This window comes from Python bivittatus, unplaced genomic scaffold, assembly GCF_059951505.1.
Source record: "Python bivittatus isolate LINGU-HERP-01145 unplaced genomic scaffold, Pbiv_v1 ctg000040_np1212, whole genome shotgun sequence".
NCBI classification, from domain to species: Eukaryota; Metazoa; Chordata; class Lepidosauria; order Squamata; family Pythonidae; genus Python; species Python bivittatus.
The window spans coordinates 1,437,400-1,455,312 of NW_028277032.1; the positions used below are offsets into that span (position 1 = coordinate 1,437,400).

Genomic DNA, 17,913 nt, shown 5'->3' on the forward strand with positions numbered 1-17,913 from the left:
GAAAACATGCAGGATTTTTGCATGAAGAAGCATCTGCGTTATCGATTACTTTCAAACAAAATGTGACTCCCCACCCTCAGAACCTGACAATAGCTGCAGTAGTATAGCAAATCACTTTCCCTTTTCAAAATAAAATGACTCCATCACACATCCTTCTGAAATTTTGTAGGCTTTTAAAACTTCAGGTCTTATTGCTGCTAACATGCCATTTTTGTAACAACTGCCTTAAACTGGAAAGTTACTTTCACACTTTTCTTCTTGAATCAATGCCTATGAAATCTGGTAGGCTTGATTTCCTCCGACAAGTCAGTGTTGCCTGAATATCTCATGGGATTATGCCAAAGAAGAAGAAATAATAATAATAATAATAATAATAATAATAATAATAAGTAGTAGTAGTAGTAGTAGTAGTAGTAATACTAATCTTTTTTTAGTATCTAGTTTAAAAGTACCCAGTTCCAACCCCACCTCATTTGTCTGAAATTTAGTTGGATTCACCCACCATACAGTATTACTATTTCTAAATAAAATCGTCCAATTATGTTAGAAAATATTTATAGCCATTTGTTGATTTCCATACTTGTATTCCCAAATCTAAATGTGGATTTGGTTCCTGGGTCAAACCAAGGGGCCAACAAATCCGCCAGAAGTAAATTACTTTCTAAAATCATCAAAGAGAGCTCCCACCCAAATCTTGTGGGCTCCCAGTCTAGAGGCATCACATTTAAGCCATTTAATGTATAGTAATACCTCGGTTCACGAACGCTTCTGTTCACGACAAATTTGGTTCACGAACAGCACCGTTTGCAAAATTTTGCTTCTGTTCGCGAACTCCGCATCGGGTGACGAACAGGATCCGTGGCCATTTTTCCTGCTCTGACACGTGGTCATGGCTTCCTGTAGGGAGGGGGACTCTCCCTCCAAGCAATAACCGCCTCCCCATCCACCTTCCTGTCCTCCACGCCTCAAGCAAGGTTAGTGTTCTCTCTCCTCATAGTGTACTGTACTGTATTTTGTGTCATATTTTTGTGGTTTAAAAAAAAAATACCTATGGTTCAGAACGGATTAACCGTATTTACATTGAACCTTATGGGAAAATTTGATTCGGTTCACGACCAATTCGGTTTGCGACCAGAGTCGTGGAACGAATTAAGTTCGTGAACTGAGGTACCACTGTATTTAACTTTCCCTGTCCTATCTCCTTCTCCTTGTTTATGGGGAAGGTCGAGCTGGTAGGCTGCTACACAACCCGTCTTGGGCTGGATTTTTGCAGTCTCTGGGGGTTACAGGGTTGTCTAGAGGGGAGGGTCAAAAAAATCAGGATGGCGACCACTAGAGTACGATCCGCCTATTTTTTTTTAAGCGTGATGCATCCTGCAGCCACCCCTGATAGGTTACAATCTTTTGCTTGCAGTTCAAAGGACCAAGAAAAATCCTGGCACCCCTGCAGGGCACCAGCTTGGCTCCAGGAGAGAGACGCCTCTTGATCAACATTCCACCCAGCCCCAGAACAGCATTGCTGTTTTAAAAAACAGGCGAGATACATGCAAAAATCAATTGGAATTGCTTAATAACCAAAGAACAGGTCTCTGAAGACTATGCATAATGGTTTTTGGATCGGAAGAGTCAAAAGTCTCCCCTTGTGAGGGAGAATGTATAATTAATAACTCTTTATCTCAGTGGCTGATCACATTCTGAAGTTATTAAATAATAAAAAATGCCCAAATCCAATTTGTTTTTCAGTGTTGTATGCTGGCCTTTGAAACGCAGCTTGCTATTAGAACAGCAGTGAACATTTGAGTTGCACTTTTCCAATAACCATGAACAATTGCAAATGAGAAAGCATGGTGCATTCCACATGATTTTCTCCCTGACACCCGGCTAGTTTAATTGTGGTTAAGTCAGCCTTATTTTTGCAGCAGAAAACAAAGGTTTTCACCAGGGATGTGCAATCCAAGTACTGTATCCCGATCCCCAAAGCTTTGGGTAGGACCTCTACAGCCCCTCCAAATGTTGCTAGAACGCTGCAGTGCTTGTATGAGGCAGAAGGAGAAAATTATGCAATAAGTGGGGAATGATCATGCTCCCTATACTGAATTAATCCAACAGAATTTGATTTACATTCATTTAAAATTAAATTAAGTTTAGTTTGGCCCAGCTACCTCTTTGTTTGGCCTTGCTAATTCTGGGCTCACTATTCAAAGTTCAGGTCATATGACTCATGGCTTGGAAAAAGCTTTCCCTGCCGGTTTGCACCAATATTCACACCTGGGTTGTGTCAAGGCTGAATTTGGTTCCATTTCAGGAAACTGAACTTTTTTTTTTTTTTTTTTAAGAAATACTTCTGTTTCAGAGCTTGCTCAAAAGAGCAGCAGAGTTTGGCAAGGGTTAGAGGAGGTGGTGTTTCAGCAGCTGCAGGCTTTCAAAGCCGGCCAACTTTTTCCCAAGAAAAAGTGTTTTCTGACGCAGTTCTGAAAGCTTTGGAGTCGGATGATCTCTCGCCAGTGCTTGAATGGGTAGGTGGGAGATGTAGGCATAGGCAGTTCAAAAGGCTGTGCAGGTGGATGGCTGGATGGGGCCCTGGAAGTTTTGTATAAACCTCCCCTCAAAGGAACCCAAGTTGTACCTTACCTACCATTAAACCACTGGAACCAGGAACTCCGGGGAGGCCCCGCTGGCCTTCTGGACCCTGAAGAGAAATATAGCAAGGGACTAAGAAGCTGTTGGAGATGCAGCTTCAGAAGCCTCAGCTTTGGCCCCTTTTGGCCAATTCATCATGGGCGACACTAGGAGGAGAAGGAGCCAAGCCAGCCTGGGACTCCGTCTTGGTCCTTGCTCTTCTCTCCCCTGCCTGGACAATGGATTCTTTTAAACTCTGCCATTCACCCTCTTCCTATGGAGAGCCCTTTCTCCTCAGCTCAGAGATGCCGACTTTCTATCCAGCATGGAAACCTCTGTTGTCTCATTGGACCTTGTCTTCTGCCTTTAGATACCCATAATGAACTTGCTAGCGTGTTCCTACTTACATACTTAAGCTCTGCTAAATACAGACCCTAGGAAATGAACTGGAGGATTCCAACCAGGGTTACCGCGACTATAGAAAGCAGGCAAAACTAGATGGTGGCCAGTTTAAAATTACCGGGGCCTAAAACAAAAGCAAGGAGGAGGGAAAGAGTCTCCATAGTTACCTGTGGGCCAGTAATGTGTGGACCTGGAGGCCCAGGAGGACCGATGGCGCCTTTGAGACCTGGTGAGCCCTGTATTGAAAAAAAATATATATATATTGTCCACAGACTCTAGACATGCTCAGTCCAGTCCAAACACTAAAGTCTTCAACTTGGCTTTGTAATTAGTTTCCTGCTAAGAATATACTGTGTAGATGTATATGACACTCATCCTTTTTCTCTCACAACTATTTATATCTGCTGCCTAAACTGAGGCATCTCTGGTATGATCTGCAACTGGGCAATATGTTTCCCCATTTAAAAATATTGAATGCTGTTCAAATCAATGCACATGATACAATGTAGTTGATAGCAGCATTTTGAGCGAATAGGGCTCTGTTTTCTACCCAAAGTATCCCACAATATCCTCAACCTGCAGCCTGTTTGAGACACTTATTTGTGGTAACGAATATGGGGAATGGGGCGGAAATAATTAATTATGGAAGCTCATAGCTTCCATATTGATTTTTATTTACATTTTATTAGCAGCGCGGCAGCCAACCTCTCAGAAGGGCTCTCAACATGAAGCAAAACAATTTTAAATTCAGTGACCAGAAAAACAAAAGGTTTAATCATATAGTATTATTACATTCTACCATCACAGAAAAAAAAAAAATGAGACATGAAAAAGCTTGGGGAAGAAAAGAGTTTTGCACTGAAGTGATACCAAGCTAATTGTCCCACATCTCAGTGCAAGAAGAATAGACAACCTGTAGCCTTCTATTGGAGTTGGACGACAACTCCTATTAACCCGGAGCTGACCACTGGCCATGCTAGGCTGGGCAATACCTGAATGGCAAAGGTTTCCCATTTTTATGGTTACATTGACCACCAGGAAGCACCATGTTACTGGTTACATCCTTATTGGGAATGGTCAGATATGGGTAGCCAGATGTTATTCTATGTATGTGGGGGCATGGCATAACATAACATTGGAATCTCTCTCTGAGAGCTGAAGGGAAGATGGACTATGTATGTCAATATGACATTCTATATACAGGACATCCCCAGTTTAAGAATGAGTTCCATTTCAAAGGTCTGTCCTTAAGTCGAATGTGTATGTAAGCCAGAACAGTATTGTATTGTATAACTAGTGTTGTGTAATGAATTCAAACCATTGTGTATTTAACTTGAATCACTGTGTATTTAATTCGAATTTTGCTACAGTAGGCTCCATTCTTAACTATGGGTTGTCCGTAACCCGGGCGGTCTTAACTTGGGGACTACCTGTATCTCTGCCTGCAACATCACTGAGCACCAGGACCTGGATAACTCCCAAAGCTAATGTGCTGTATATAGTCATCTAAAGTGCGATGGTGCATGAGTTCAATAACCAGTAAAGAGTTTGAGCCCCGTAAAATAACATCTGGCTACAGATGCCTAATGATTGCCAATAAGGACGAAACCGGTAATGTGGTGCCTCCTGGTGGTCAATGTAACTAAAAATACCACATAGGATAGATGCTGTGTAAAAATAGAGACCTCCCCCCCCAAGAGGGTAGGTGGAAGTCATGTTAAACCCTATACATGGAGGCATGACAAAATATGACATTTGTATTTCTCTGCTCTGAGAACTTAAGGGAAGGTGGACCATATAGACCATTCTGACAGCCCATCTTTATGGAGAACATTTCACAGATTGTATCACTAAAGTCTGATGTTGTTAAATATGGAAGGGGTATCAGTAGCTACCAGGAATGGTTGGTTATGTTGGCATTCCTCCTAATTGTTGTTACAGACAGAAATTGAGACATAAAATACTGGTTGGAAAGAGAACAGCTTCTAGACTCCAAAACTGATAAAAGGAAGCATTGGGATAGTCGTTACTGGGTGCAACCTAGTATATATGGAATTCCCTGACCCTGGAATGAGAAGGGTGTGTGTGTGGGGGGGGGGGATTGAAAAATTCTGCCAGACAAGGACAGATGGACATTTTAGTCATGTCCCCTAAATGGCTAAGCAGCTCCCCTTTACATCAAGAAGGAATCAGAAAGAGGACTGCAGGCATTAAAGAGGACTCCTTTGAATGGACTTGCAGATACAAGGGTGGCTAAAATACACACGGACCCAGTTTCTAAGATTCCTCTACCTAACTTTCTTTTCCCTTGCAAAAAACCTGGCTAACAAGATTTGATGAGAATCTAGCTTTCTTGTTTATGGTTAGAGGACTTGACCCAGTGGCTCCATCCTCCCCCTGAGAAAGCAGAGTACTTGATATTGTAGTTAACCTGAGAGTAAATGTCTATGTCTGAAAACACACATCTGACTGACATGATATTCTACTCAACCACATTCATCAAATACATTTCACATGGATACATGGACATGACTCAGAACTTAAAGATGGATTAAGCACTCCCATGGAAGTTTCTAGATACCATCTATTTCCCCACCTGTTTTCTCATCCATAGGAAATTACACATTCCACATGCAAATGCTCACCTTTGCACCTTTTACTCCAACATTTCCTGATGGACCTTGAGGTCCTGGAGGCCCCTGCAGATCAGAAAAAAGAATTACAGCAAGAGCAATAGTGCTCTAATTTCCAGGTTAGTGCCAGATTTATGTTATTATTTTATTTGCATGCCTCCAACATATGGACTCCTGAGAGTTTACAAAACCCTCAGACAATAAAACCATGGAATCCTGGATGAATCCAACCTTCGGAGGCTCTGATCGCCACCATACCTCCAACCGTGTGCTTTATTTATTTGCCCAGATCAAATAACTGAGTCAGCTATCCTGTGCATCAAAAGTCTGACATGCAGTGAGGGATGGCTATGTGGTCAAACAGGGTGGCAAGGACCCAGAGGATCAGTACTTACTGGACTTCCTGGTGAACCTTTCTGCCCAGGTTCTCCCTGCAAAAAGCACAGAGAAATGTTTGGGCCTGATGCCAATGGTAATGCATGGTTGAATCAACCCCTGCCACAGGTCAAAAAGGAAGTTACTCACTTCTGGCCCTTGAATTCCTACACCAGGGGTACCTGGTTCCCCCTAAAAGGTTGCAAAAGTTATGTTAGTGGAGACATGACTCTTAGTGAAAAACTTTCAGTCCACAGCTCTTTAGAAGAACTAGCTTAATGCTTCTCCCGTTCCATCTTCCAAAGAATCAGAATCAGTGTCTCAACCCATCCTGTGGAGGCCTTCTGATCACTGCCTTATGCCCAACCTACTCCATGAGGTGGCTGGTGTGGGTCTTCCAGGCTGTGTGGCCGTGTTCTTGAAGTTTTGTTTCCTAACGTTTCGCCAGCACCTGTGACCGGCATCTTCAGAGTGCAGGAGCAGAGACAGGAGCAGTTCTCTCTGTGCCCAGGGTGATGTGACCCTTCTGTGGGTATTTATAGAGTACAGCAACCAGAAAAATCTGCAGTAGCTGAACATGCTCTCAAGCACACTGGACACAAAATCCTATTTGAAAACACAGAGATACTGGACAACACCAACAGCCACTATATCAGGCTATACCGGGAAGCCATTGAGATTCACAAACACCAGCACAGTTTCAATAAAAAAGAGGACAGTCTAAAAATCAACAAAACCTGGCTACCAATCCTGAAAAATACAGCCTGCAAAAGGTCAATGAACTCAGCTCAACCACCAGGACATGTGAACAGTTCACACAATGAACTTGCTAATCACCCCCAGCAGCCCCTCGTTAACAATTCAGTAGAAGAAAAACCCTGCCTAATCCCCAGGAAGATACACACAGATGCTGACACCAAAACAAGCAGCCACTCAGTAACCCAACCCCCCACACACACACCCAATCCCCCCTTCCCCCCCCCCTCAGATCTCTATAAATACCCACAGAAGGGTCACATCACCCTGGGCACAGAGAGAACTGCTCCTGTCTGTGCTCCTGCACTCTGAAGATGCTGGCGAAACATTAGGAAACAAAACTTCCAGAACACGGCCACACAGCCCGGAAGACCCACACCAGCCATCGTATGCCGGCCGTGAAAGCTTTCGACAGTACATTACTACTCCATGAGCTTTATTTATTTGCCCTAAAATTGGTCTGGAGCTCATGGTAGCCACTTAACAATAGCAACTCATTTTTCCATGTGTCTATTCTATCACCCTAGGAAAGCTGAAAATGGGTGTCTGAGAAAAGGTTATCCAAACAGATGAGATACCTTTGAATGAATACCACACTGCTTCTTACTCACCTGTAGCCCCTTCAAGCCAGGAGGCCCTTGAATACCTGGGAGTCCTGGTTTTCCCTGGTAGTTAGAGGAGGAACATATAAAAAAATTAGTCCAAATTATTTAGAACTTTCAACTCTGCCCACCTGAAGGTATTTAGTTCAGTGGCATCTTAGACAAAACTCAAGGGAAATGTCTTCCATCTTTTACAACAGCCTTTTCCAGATGTTCTGGACCACCTCCCATAATCCCCAGCCTGTATGGCCAATTACATCTGAATGTCTGAGAAGATTGCTTTATCAAAGAGATGGAAATCTGAAGCCCCCAGATGCTGGACTGCAACTCCCAATATTCCTAGCCAATGGCTAACAACAAGGGTTGCTAGGAACTGCAGCTGTAGTTACAGGTTCCCCATCTTTGCTTGACCAGTTTACAATTCACAGATAATTCTGAGGGAGAAAACTGAGGACCGTACCGTTGATTTGCCAAAACTGAAGAAGTGTGTGTTTAAACTGGAAAGGGCAATCGCCAGTGAATGGCTGTATAAATCTTAAGCCTTTACACTTCTAAATTTTGGAAGGGGTCATTTAGGCAATCAAGTTGAACCTTGTACTCCAAGTAAGAAGCCAAATTAAAGCATTCTCGACAGATGGCTCCTTGGTCTCTGCGTGAACATATCCAGTGCAGAGAAATTCACCTCATTTAGTAATTGGTTCCACTGCTGAAAAGAAATTTTTCACCACACTTGACTAGTGCCTGCCTTCCTACAACTTAAATCCATTATTCCTTGTCTTGCACTCTGGTATGACAGAGAACAGGTCTTAGCCTCCTTTGTATGATATCCTCAGGTATTTAGACTGCTCTCATATAATCTTCGATCTCTTCTCAAGGCTAAAACAGACCCAAATACTTTCATTTCTCTTCATCCTTTTAAGCTTCTCTTCACAACCTGAAGGCTAGAAATTTATTTCTTCTTTTAAAACGAAATCAACATGGAGATTTTGAGTAAGCTGAATTCTGAATCCCAGTAGGAAATTCTAGGTCTCTTCTGTGCATGAGTGAAATTACAAAATACACAAAGAATTAGACTGGGTCATCTCTTCACTCTGCCAGCATGAATAAGGGCATATCTCTAAAATTAAGGTTAAAGAGCAATATTTGTGAGAATATAACTAAAGTGCTATTACTGTAAGTTATCCTCCAAATCATCAGATATATTCACAAACTTAATAAGATTACAGCCTGGCTTATTTTGTAGCCTTAATTAAAAAAAAAACCCCACAAAAATAGATTTTCTTTTGCTAATCAAGGTCTGGTAACATTTAAAATAACAGTGATTTGACATTCATTGTTCGGCAATGGTCACCTTTTTTCAAAGAAGATCCTTGATGGAGGTGTTCTGATATGTAAATCAAATCAGTTAATTAAAGGAATAAAAACCAGCAGTTAACACGGTGCCTTCAAATAAACTTGATTGGAACCAAGCTCGCAGCAGACGAGAGGAAGTGTATCTTCATGCAATGCGTAATTAACTGATGAAAGTCGTTACTGCACGCTCTGATGATGGCTCTTGTCTTAAGGGATTAGAGGAATTCATGGAAGAAGAATTCTGCCAACAGCTATTAGCCATGATAGCGGCATACTACTCTTCCCCAATTTGATGCCTTCCTGATTACAAGCCCCATAATCCCCAGACAACATACTCAAGGCCACATTGAGTGAGAACCATGAGACACTGCATTCTGACACTGAAGGAAATTCAATTACTGGAAAATTGAACACAGCCCTGGATGAGCTGGCAAGCTGGTCCAACGCGTCAAGGCATTTCTAGAAGACCACTGACTAGCTAACAGTTCCATCCCAGGAATACAGAGTAACATGGTTTGCTAAAGATGCAGCCTGAAACGTTCTGCCTTCTCAATACAAATAACTGGGAAGAACCGGGGTGAGTCTTAGTTATAATACCAGATCAAGTTCTCAATTAAAAATTCACCCTAATGGGCAACTCATAACGGAACTCCGGATCACTGATTGGATTGGTTAGAAAGCTACTTACAGGTTTGCCTGGCTGTCCCACACCTGGAAGACCATGGTCCCCCTTTGGACCAGGTTTCCCTGGGATACCAACTGCTCCAGATAGGTTTGTGTCGATGATGGGACACGACTCACAAGCTTCCCCCTGTGGGATGAGAGAAGGCAGGTGGGAAAGAATGCAGGGTGTTATGTCAGCTAAGAGTGTTTCAAGTTTGATACAAGTACTGTGTTATTTCTTCATCCAACATGTCACACAACCATTGGTACAGAAGGCTACAGAATTCGAATGGAAGGAGTGAAACTCTCCACTGGTCACTCCCTCAACATTCACAACAGTGTTGTCAAAACCCACCACTCAAGCTCTGTGCAAATAGATTGTTTGGATCAGACATAAAGGAGCTTCACAGAAAGAGGAATGGGCAACTCTCATGCACCCTTAAACCTCCTTGTCTGTAATCTCCCCACGCCATCTGAATAAGTTGCAAATAACTGATAGCAGGGTAGCCCACTATTCTGTGGAAATACATGAAATTATAATATGTACCTTAAAGGAGTCACGCAGCAATAGAAATGCTTCTGGGGAATTTTGTTCAGCCACCATTTTAGCAAATGGTCCTCAGTAGGTGGATTGAATAAGAAGGTTGCAATGCCATTCATAAGCTAAATAGATTATGCAGAAGAACTAACAGTTGAGGAGACGATGTATACCAAATGTGCATGAGTGGTGGCAAATCAATCCTCACTCCAAGTCACAATGCTTCATGCACGCCCAAAAGGGGTGGACCTTGTGGTGTGAAGCTGCAATGCTATTTTTGTCATGCAGGCAAGAGCGATGAGGTCCTGCAGAATGCTGCTCACCCTTCGTGTGTTTTTCTCTTCTGATTTCCCCCCCTTTCTAGCAGGGTGGAATGGGCTCGTGACTGAAGAAAATGAAACCGATACAGGTTCAAAGAGCCTGATCTGATCATTCCCACACAAGAGAGAGTCATCCAGAAGCACAAACAGCTTTTTAACAAACTTCCAGGTGCAGACAACACCGACCGACACAGTGATTACTCCTGGATGAACTTAAAAAACTAAACAGGGTCAGGCCTTGGATGGGAGATCAGAGCTCTAGCTTAAACTGGGAAGTCAGACACAGACCCCAGAAGATGACAGGTGGGAGACCACTCCTACATTATTGCCAAGAAAATTACATGTAAGCATTAGGAACTGATCTCTAGGGAGATTCTGGCTTAAGTATTATTTTTATTTATTTATTTATAGAATAAACAAATAATTTGTCTCAGATGTCATATTTTTTGTGCAGGAGGGGCAGTTATCCATGAAGGCAGGCTCCCTTTCCCTTTCCCTTTTCCCTTCCCTTCCTTTCCTGTCCTCCCTCCCCCCTCCCCCCCTCCCCCCCCCTCTCTCTCTCTCTCTCTTTCTTTCTTTCTTCTAATTTCTTCCCTTGTGCCAGAGGTGTTCACATGATATGGTCAAAACAATCAAGATGGCGGCCACGATGGTACAATCAAAACTCAGTCTGCTTTTTATGTGCATTGTGTATCTTTACCTTTTTGGCCATCGCTGTGGACACCCCTGCCAACTGTATTTATCAATGACAGATTTACAGATGTGTTAAAATGATCTTTTCTACTCACAGGAAGATGCAAGTTAGGTTGACGAGAAACAGCTCAGTCTGGCAGAGCTTAATTATTTGTATGGGATATTAGTGTGTGCCCAAACCATGTTAGAATCCCCAGTATTTCCAAAAAAACAGGCACTCACCTTTTCACCTTTCACCCCTTCTGGTCCTCTGATGCCAGGCTCACCAGAAAGGCCAGGTAAACCTGCTTCGCCAGGTGTGCCCGGATCACCTGGGTTTCCTGCATCACCCTAGTGAGCACAGAAGACAGGTGGAGAGAGATGAAACTCTTTCGAGAACGGTCTCTCTCATTCCTCAGTCTCTCTGGAGAATCAGAACTATCTATACAGAGAGAGGAACTGCTTCTTTCTTTTATCGGCATTGTACAAAAAATAAAAGCATAGCTTATGGTCTAACTGCATTTTTTTTCTTTTACCTGCATGGAGCATGACTGAGAATTTGCAAGATCTTGGAGCAAAAATAGAATGTTGGGTTTCGGGGGAGCGGGGAAGAAAATTCTCCAGTCCACCCAGTGTTTTGCAGAAATGATTTAGGTGGGACAGGACTCCCCCTCCTCAAATTAGGAAAGAACCCGTGAGAGCAGGGAACAGAAGTGCCAGTCTCCAGCTGAAAATAGTGTTGCAAAGGGAGCAATAATTTTTGCAGAGAGTTTCTTGAGCATGTGACCAGAGCAGCCTCTGAAAGGTTTGGGCTTCGTAGCCAAAGTAAAATAAAGTAACTTGTGCTACTTAGTTCTCTCTCATGGGGTGCAGTTTTGGGTTTGTGCTTGTACCACACTGGCAAATACTGCTTCAGCCCCACGTACAGCAGCTGTCACTCATTATTCTACAATTAAAGCAGTAAAAATGATCAGCAGGGTCACTTTTTCAAAAAAGGTCCTTAAAACTTAGTTATATGAGATCGACATAATGTCGATGAATCTATGTCCTAGACTCTAGCCACCCATCCAGCCGCCCACACGTATGAATGACAGTTTAAGTTCAGAACAAAAGTTCATCCTTCTGAACCCAAGGGTGTCTTCTGTAGACAGCAGAACGTGCTGGATCTACCCGCTCCAAGACTGGGGCTTCGTATGGCTGTGTTCACACATCACACTTAGCCCCGTGAGTTACAAACATAATAGTTGAAATTGCACAACATCCTAAGCGTGTGCCTTTATGCATGTTGTGTCTGTGGTACCATACAATATGGGAGTAGGGTATACCCAGAGCAGTGTGGTACAATGGGCAGAGCACATCTTCCGTAGCATGGCTGTAGTACTCATACTAGTAGCAGTAATAATTAGTGATTGATCTCCCAATTAGATTTGGGAAAATCAGATATGGGTCTCTACTTAGCTACAAAATAAGCTTTATCCATGGACCGGTCAGCTCAATTACTTTGCAGGGCTGTTGTAAGGGGAAGAGGGGAAGGAACCTTGTGCACTGACCACAACTTACTACAATGGTGAGGGATGCTGGAGTTGGAGCTTAACAACATCTGAAGGCCACTGGTTCAATAATAATAATAATAATAATAATAATAATAATAATAATAATAATAGGTGCATGGTTTGCTCATTTTATGTCCACAGGAGCAAGGCTACAACTGTCTGCTGGGAGTGAGTGAGCGCAATGCAATGTCCTCTCACCACAGTTTTAGGTATAATTTCCCCCAGATTCTATGAAACCCTTCTAATTCCTAATGCTAATTCCAGGAAATGGCAATGGATATTCAGGATCCCAGCGCAAGGTTGCCAGGCAACACGGAGGCTTTCAGGTGATTGTGGTTGTGAGAGGAAAGGTGTGCGGGTGCACAGGCCATGATGGTCCTCTTTGTCAGGGTTGCTAGGCAACCGCGGTTCTAGCTCTTGTGCCTCGGGGCCTGTGCGCCTTTCAGAACTGTATAAAAAGGAATTTCCAGAATTGTATTATTCCTCAGTCCTGAATAACAAGCTGCTCCTGCTGAAATTATTTCATCTATATTCCGTTCTTAAAAGATGCACGAATCTGTTTTTCATTTTGCTCCGGCCTAACTTGTATTCTTCATTCATACACGCGTTTGCACACATACAGGTAGATTAGAGTGACCGTTCGTCCTCTGTTATAAAGGACCGTCCTTTATTTCAGAAAGTTGCCCTTTAGATTTATTTAATTTAATTATTTTCTTGGCTGGCCTCGTGAATTTTCCTTTGTAAGGCAAAGGCAATTAAAAAAGAAAAAATCCTTATGAACCTCTTTCAGATTTGCTCCTTTTTCAGGTTTGTCCTTTATTTTCTTCCCCCCAAAATATGGTCACTGTAAAGTGCTTTGAGGATGGCGGATTTTGGCATAAGAAAAGGTTCTGTGAACTCAGCTACTGATTTGGGGCTTAGGGTGATGTGTGAACCAGCTAATGGTGCCTTATTCAACAGACCATGATGAATACAATCTTGGTTTGGCACAACTGTGTGAACCTGCGCAACTGTATCTCACTCTTGGTAAAACTACTTCCTGTTGTAGCCATTGCACGCTTGTCGGTAATCAGTTCCCTGCTGGCGGTAGGATAAAGGCAGACCCTAAGCCAGCCAGATGAGGTGGGGCTGCAAACATGGCCTCCATGTTGGTTCACCTGCAGCATTCCAAGTGCCAAAGTGCTCAGTTTTTAAAGATCCAAAATACGTGGAACAACATTATTCCTATCCAGTTCGAGGAAATAATATGTTTTCCGTGAATAAGGAATGGATGAATGGACTCGTTTTCTGCCAGGATTTATTTAGAAAGGGTTTAATTAGAATAATGAGACTGACTCCATTGATGGAGCAATTTTCTACTCATGTCGTATTGTAGATCTGGGCGACGGTTAAGGAATGGTTTCAATAACAGAATAATAAAACAGGCAAACAGAGAAAAGTGTTGATAATGTTCTCCGTATATATTTCCAGTGTTTTCTCTGTAGCTCTTATAACTTGATTGCTTTACAAATTATTGCAGTTTTCTTCCACAATTAGATCATGTCAATATATAATTTATGCATCTTCACTCTGATCCAGCCTTATATAATGCAGATGAATGCATTTGCTCTGCAACACATCCGTGTTTTAGGGTGGAATTTCTATTCTATGCCTTCTGTCTTGGGAAATGCATGATGTTCCTGGCCACAGTCAGAAGCTCACCCTGTTCACCTTTGGGCTGTGAAACCGATGCTTTTGCTTACCTTCTGCCCTTTTACTCCTGCTTCTCCAGGTATTCCCTAAAGGAGAGAAAGCAATATGAACTGAATAGTTTTCCACCCAGACTGATAGACTGCAGCTACCTTATGGCAGCTGGAAAGCCCTTTTATAGAGGTTTGTCAGGCAATCTAATAAGGAACCTGTTGCCCATATCTTCTGCAGCCCATGCTCTGCCTGGAACAATGGGATCAGTGGCCAGATCTTAGCAAGATGTACTGTTTCATGTGCTCCACACCTCCAATTGATTTGGGAAACTCTTCTCATGAATAGACAACAGACTTTGGTGATACACTGCTGAATTACACCAGTGGGATTTCCCATCATGTTTTGGTGCTCTCTGGGCTAATTTGCACAACCAGCTTGACCTAGTACAGCCCACTGACCATTTCTGAAGGGATGAAACACAGGACACATCACCCTCTATCTGCCCTCAGCCTAACAAAAAGGCAATTTCTACCCATCTTCTCCAGCAACACTGCAAAGATAGCATTCTCCAGCTTGGGCCAGCTCATGTAGAGAGTAAGGAAGATGACCTTGATGGAGATACGTAAGCTTCATTGCCATGGTGACAAGGGGTAAAACTTTTTTTTTTTTGAGTCCAGAATGTTCAGATAACATTCAGAACTGGCTCAGACAGAAACCTCCCTAATTCACTGAACTATAAGGAGGAGGATGAAGAACAACATAAGGAGACCTGTAGGATTCTGTTATTTTAGCCAGTCTCAATGAAAATAGCTTTAGCCTTCCTGTGGAGTTGATTTCTTGGCAAGGTTGGCAGTTCAAGTGGTGTTGCCCGCCGTGCTTGATTTCACTGTAGGCAAAGTCCTCCATTCCCATAGGCGACTGTGGCAGAACCCCCTTGCCCCCATCACTGGCCACTGCTTTCCACAGCTATTTTGTCTTGTCTTGCTATGTTGCGTACCTTCTTCAAAAGAGACCTGCACTGGTGAACCTTTCATGTTTCTTTCCCTCACAAGTGGGCTGGTGAAACACTGATTTTTTTTTTTTTTTACAGAAGTTCACTGGCAGAAGGATGAAATGCTGGCCCCTTTTTTTTCTTTTACAGGTAGTCCTTGCTTAATGACCATAATAGGGACTGGAAAATTCATTGTTAAGTGGGGTGGTTGTTAAGCGAGTCGTGCCCAATTTTATGATCTTTTTTGCAGTGGTCATTAAGCGAAACATCCAGTTCCCCATTGATTTGCTTGCTGCAAGTCAGCTGGGAAGGTCACAAATGGTGATCAGGTGACCGCAGGACATTGCAACTGTCATAAGTGCGAGCCGGTTGCCAAGCTCCCAGATCGCGATCACATGACTGCAGGGGCACTTGACAATCGTAACTTTGGGCACTGGTCATAAGTCACTTTGTTCAGCACTGTTGTGACTTCAAATGGTCGCTAAACAGATGGTCATTAAGTGAGGACTACCTGTATAAGTGGGGGAATGGTGGACCTTCCTTCCTACCTAGTGAAACTGGCAAGAGTTCTGGCAGTTTCCCCTTCTAGCCCACCTGAATGATACAATAGTGGTCTTACTTTTCTTTTTTTTACCAATCCACCAATGGATGCATCAGACTGAAAGTCAAGCGGGGGAGTCAACAGAGGGGGACTGATGCAAAAGGCCCATCAATGGGAACCACATGTCCTTCAAGACCCTCCAATGGAAGGGAAAGTGACTGGTGCTTGCTGACTTGGGATGGATTAGGTGATGAAGCAGGAGAATCCATCAGCTGGACAGGCAAGTACAGTCTGGGCAAAACTCCAGGCTGTCACTGCAGCCAAAGTAGAGGAAGGGGTTGAAATCCAGAAAGAGATGTTGGAAGCCAGCTGCGTTTTGAGCAAGTTTATGCCCACATTAAAAGTAAACTCCTTTCAACTTAAAAAAGATCCTCTTTCATTGATATCACTGCATCTCTGCTACACCATTTGTGGATCTCAGCTGCAAAATAAATGAATGCATTCAGCTACAGCAGGAAAAGGTGGTTTCCTCTGACACCTGGGGACCATCTTCCTGCAAGTCCTATTAGGATAATACCCCCCCTTCCCCCTCCCCAAATGAGATAGAACTGAGAGGTCCACTCACTTGTTTTCCAGGAAGCCCAGTCGCGGGGAGACCTGGTTCACCCTTTTCCCCTGGAGGCCCTGGTACAGTGATTGCAACCTCTCCGCCTTCTGCAGGAGCAGAGCAGGACACGCATGGTTCTCCCTGAGGAAAGATGGTAAGAGAAGAGAGAGGACTCATCAAAATTCACAGCTCTCCTACGGGAGCAGGCGGGCCATGCTCATTTCCTCTTTTGTTATCAAGTTGCTCACCTTCTCGCCTTTGACACCCGCACTTCCAGTGTCCCCTTTATTCCCCTGGGTTCCCTGAAAACAGAGAAGAAGTTAAGAAGCAATTAAGAAGGGAGTGGAAAAAAGAAAAAGCCAGAGGCTTCTTTTAATCTCATTGGCACTGTAGTTTAGATAGATAATGAAACCCACCATTAAAGTTAATTGTCCAGCATTAGAAAGTATTGAGCAGCAGTCTGAGTTCCTCTGTGTGTGTGTGTGTGTGAACATCTGGAACAGAATTTTTGGACATGAAGAAGAAAAAAACACCACTGAGAGCTTAACTGTATGCAATTCACTGATAGGAATTCAGAATTACTATTCTTTGCTGCACAGACCTCTCTTTCTACACCCACATAAAAATGCACTCCCCCTTCTTTGGTTAGTATCTGAAAGGTGATCTGAAAGACTGTGTGCTCTGAGAATTCAAAGTTGGTGACATTCTATCTAGAGTTGTTCCTTACAACTCATATGGCTTTGGTATGCTTTCACAAGATCTTCACACTACTCAGACCACAACAGGTCACTCTGGCCAGCACCCTTTCAACCTCTCTCGCATGGTCATACTCACAGGTTTGCCCATCGGTCCCAAAGGTCCAGGGTCTCCCTAGGGAACAAACAAAAACAGGGGGGTTGCTGAAAGAAGAAAATGGGCCATAATGCAACATCTGAGATAAAAGCAGCCTATTGATTAAAGCAGGGTTCCTCAACCTTGGCAACTTTAAGATGGCTGGACTCCAACTTCCAGAATTCCCCAGCCAGCAAGGCTGGCTAGGGAATTCTGGGAGTTGAAGTCCACCCATCTTAAAGTTCCCAAGGTTGAGGAACCCTGGATTAAAGGATTGAACCCAAAGTAAAAGTGGAGGAATAAGTGAAAGTGTAAAGCTCAGCTGTGCAGATGGGGTGGCAATGAATCTTCATTCCAAGCAAACAGCAATAGGACATTAAGGGCCATTGGCAGCTTAAAATTGGCACACCAAATTGATTTTGGTGCTCACACAAAGAATCTGAAAGACTGTTATTAAGTGAGGTGCAACTTCAAAGATGATCATAAGAATTCCCAGAATCTTTTGCAGAATGCTGTGGATGATCATTAGGTTAAACCTGAAAATATGTCGCCTTATCCAAGGCAGGAAATGCACAAGTACATGCATGGCAAACCTGCCCTTGGAACCTCTGCTTTGTAAAACAAGACAGTGAGTCAAGTTTATCAGCCTAAATCTGCAGCCTTGGAGTTCCTTAACAGTGAATAATCCAGACATCCAGCAAATAAAAACAGGGAGGATAATGAAGGGAAAATAGAATAGCGTACACATATTCTGGAAGCACACAGATACACATG

General features: G+C 43.2%; 1 protein-coding gene across 6 annotated transcripts in view; it reads right to left on the bottom strand.

Moving 5' to 3' along the window:
* COL16A1 (collagen type XVI alpha 1 chain) overlaps window positions 1–17,913 on the bottom strand; it is a 168,723-nt gene that overhangs the window by 39,591 nt on the left and 111,219 nt on the right. For all 6 annotated transcript variants that reach the window (XM_088153479.1, XM_088153471.1, XM_088153467.1 and 3 more), the window contains exons 27-38: window positions 17,143–17,178; window positions 16,557–16,610; window positions 16,327–16,449; window positions 14,229–14,264; window positions 11,177–11,284; window positions 9,429–9,551; window positions 7,397–7,450; window positions 6,180–6,221; window positions 6,050–6,085; window positions 5,667–5,720; window positions 3,189–3,257; window positions 2,636–2,689 (exon numbers count right to left, since the gene is read on the bottom strand). In XM_088153479.1, the coding sequence (XP_088009605.1) occupies window positions 2,636–2,689; window positions 3,189–3,257; window positions 5,667–5,720; window positions 6,050–6,085; window positions 6,180–6,221; window positions 7,397–7,450; window positions 9,429–9,551; window positions 11,177–11,284; window positions 14,229–14,264; window positions 16,327–16,449; window positions 16,557–16,610; window positions 17,143–17,178 (789 nt within the window). The remainder of the gene's footprint in view (window positions 1–2,635; window positions 2,690–3,188; window positions 3,258–5,666; window positions 5,721–6,049; window positions 6,086–6,179; window positions 6,222–7,396; window positions 7,451–9,428; window positions 9,552–11,176; window positions 11,285–14,228; window positions 14,265–16,326; window positions 16,450–16,556; window positions 16,611–17,142; window positions 17,179–17,913) is intronic.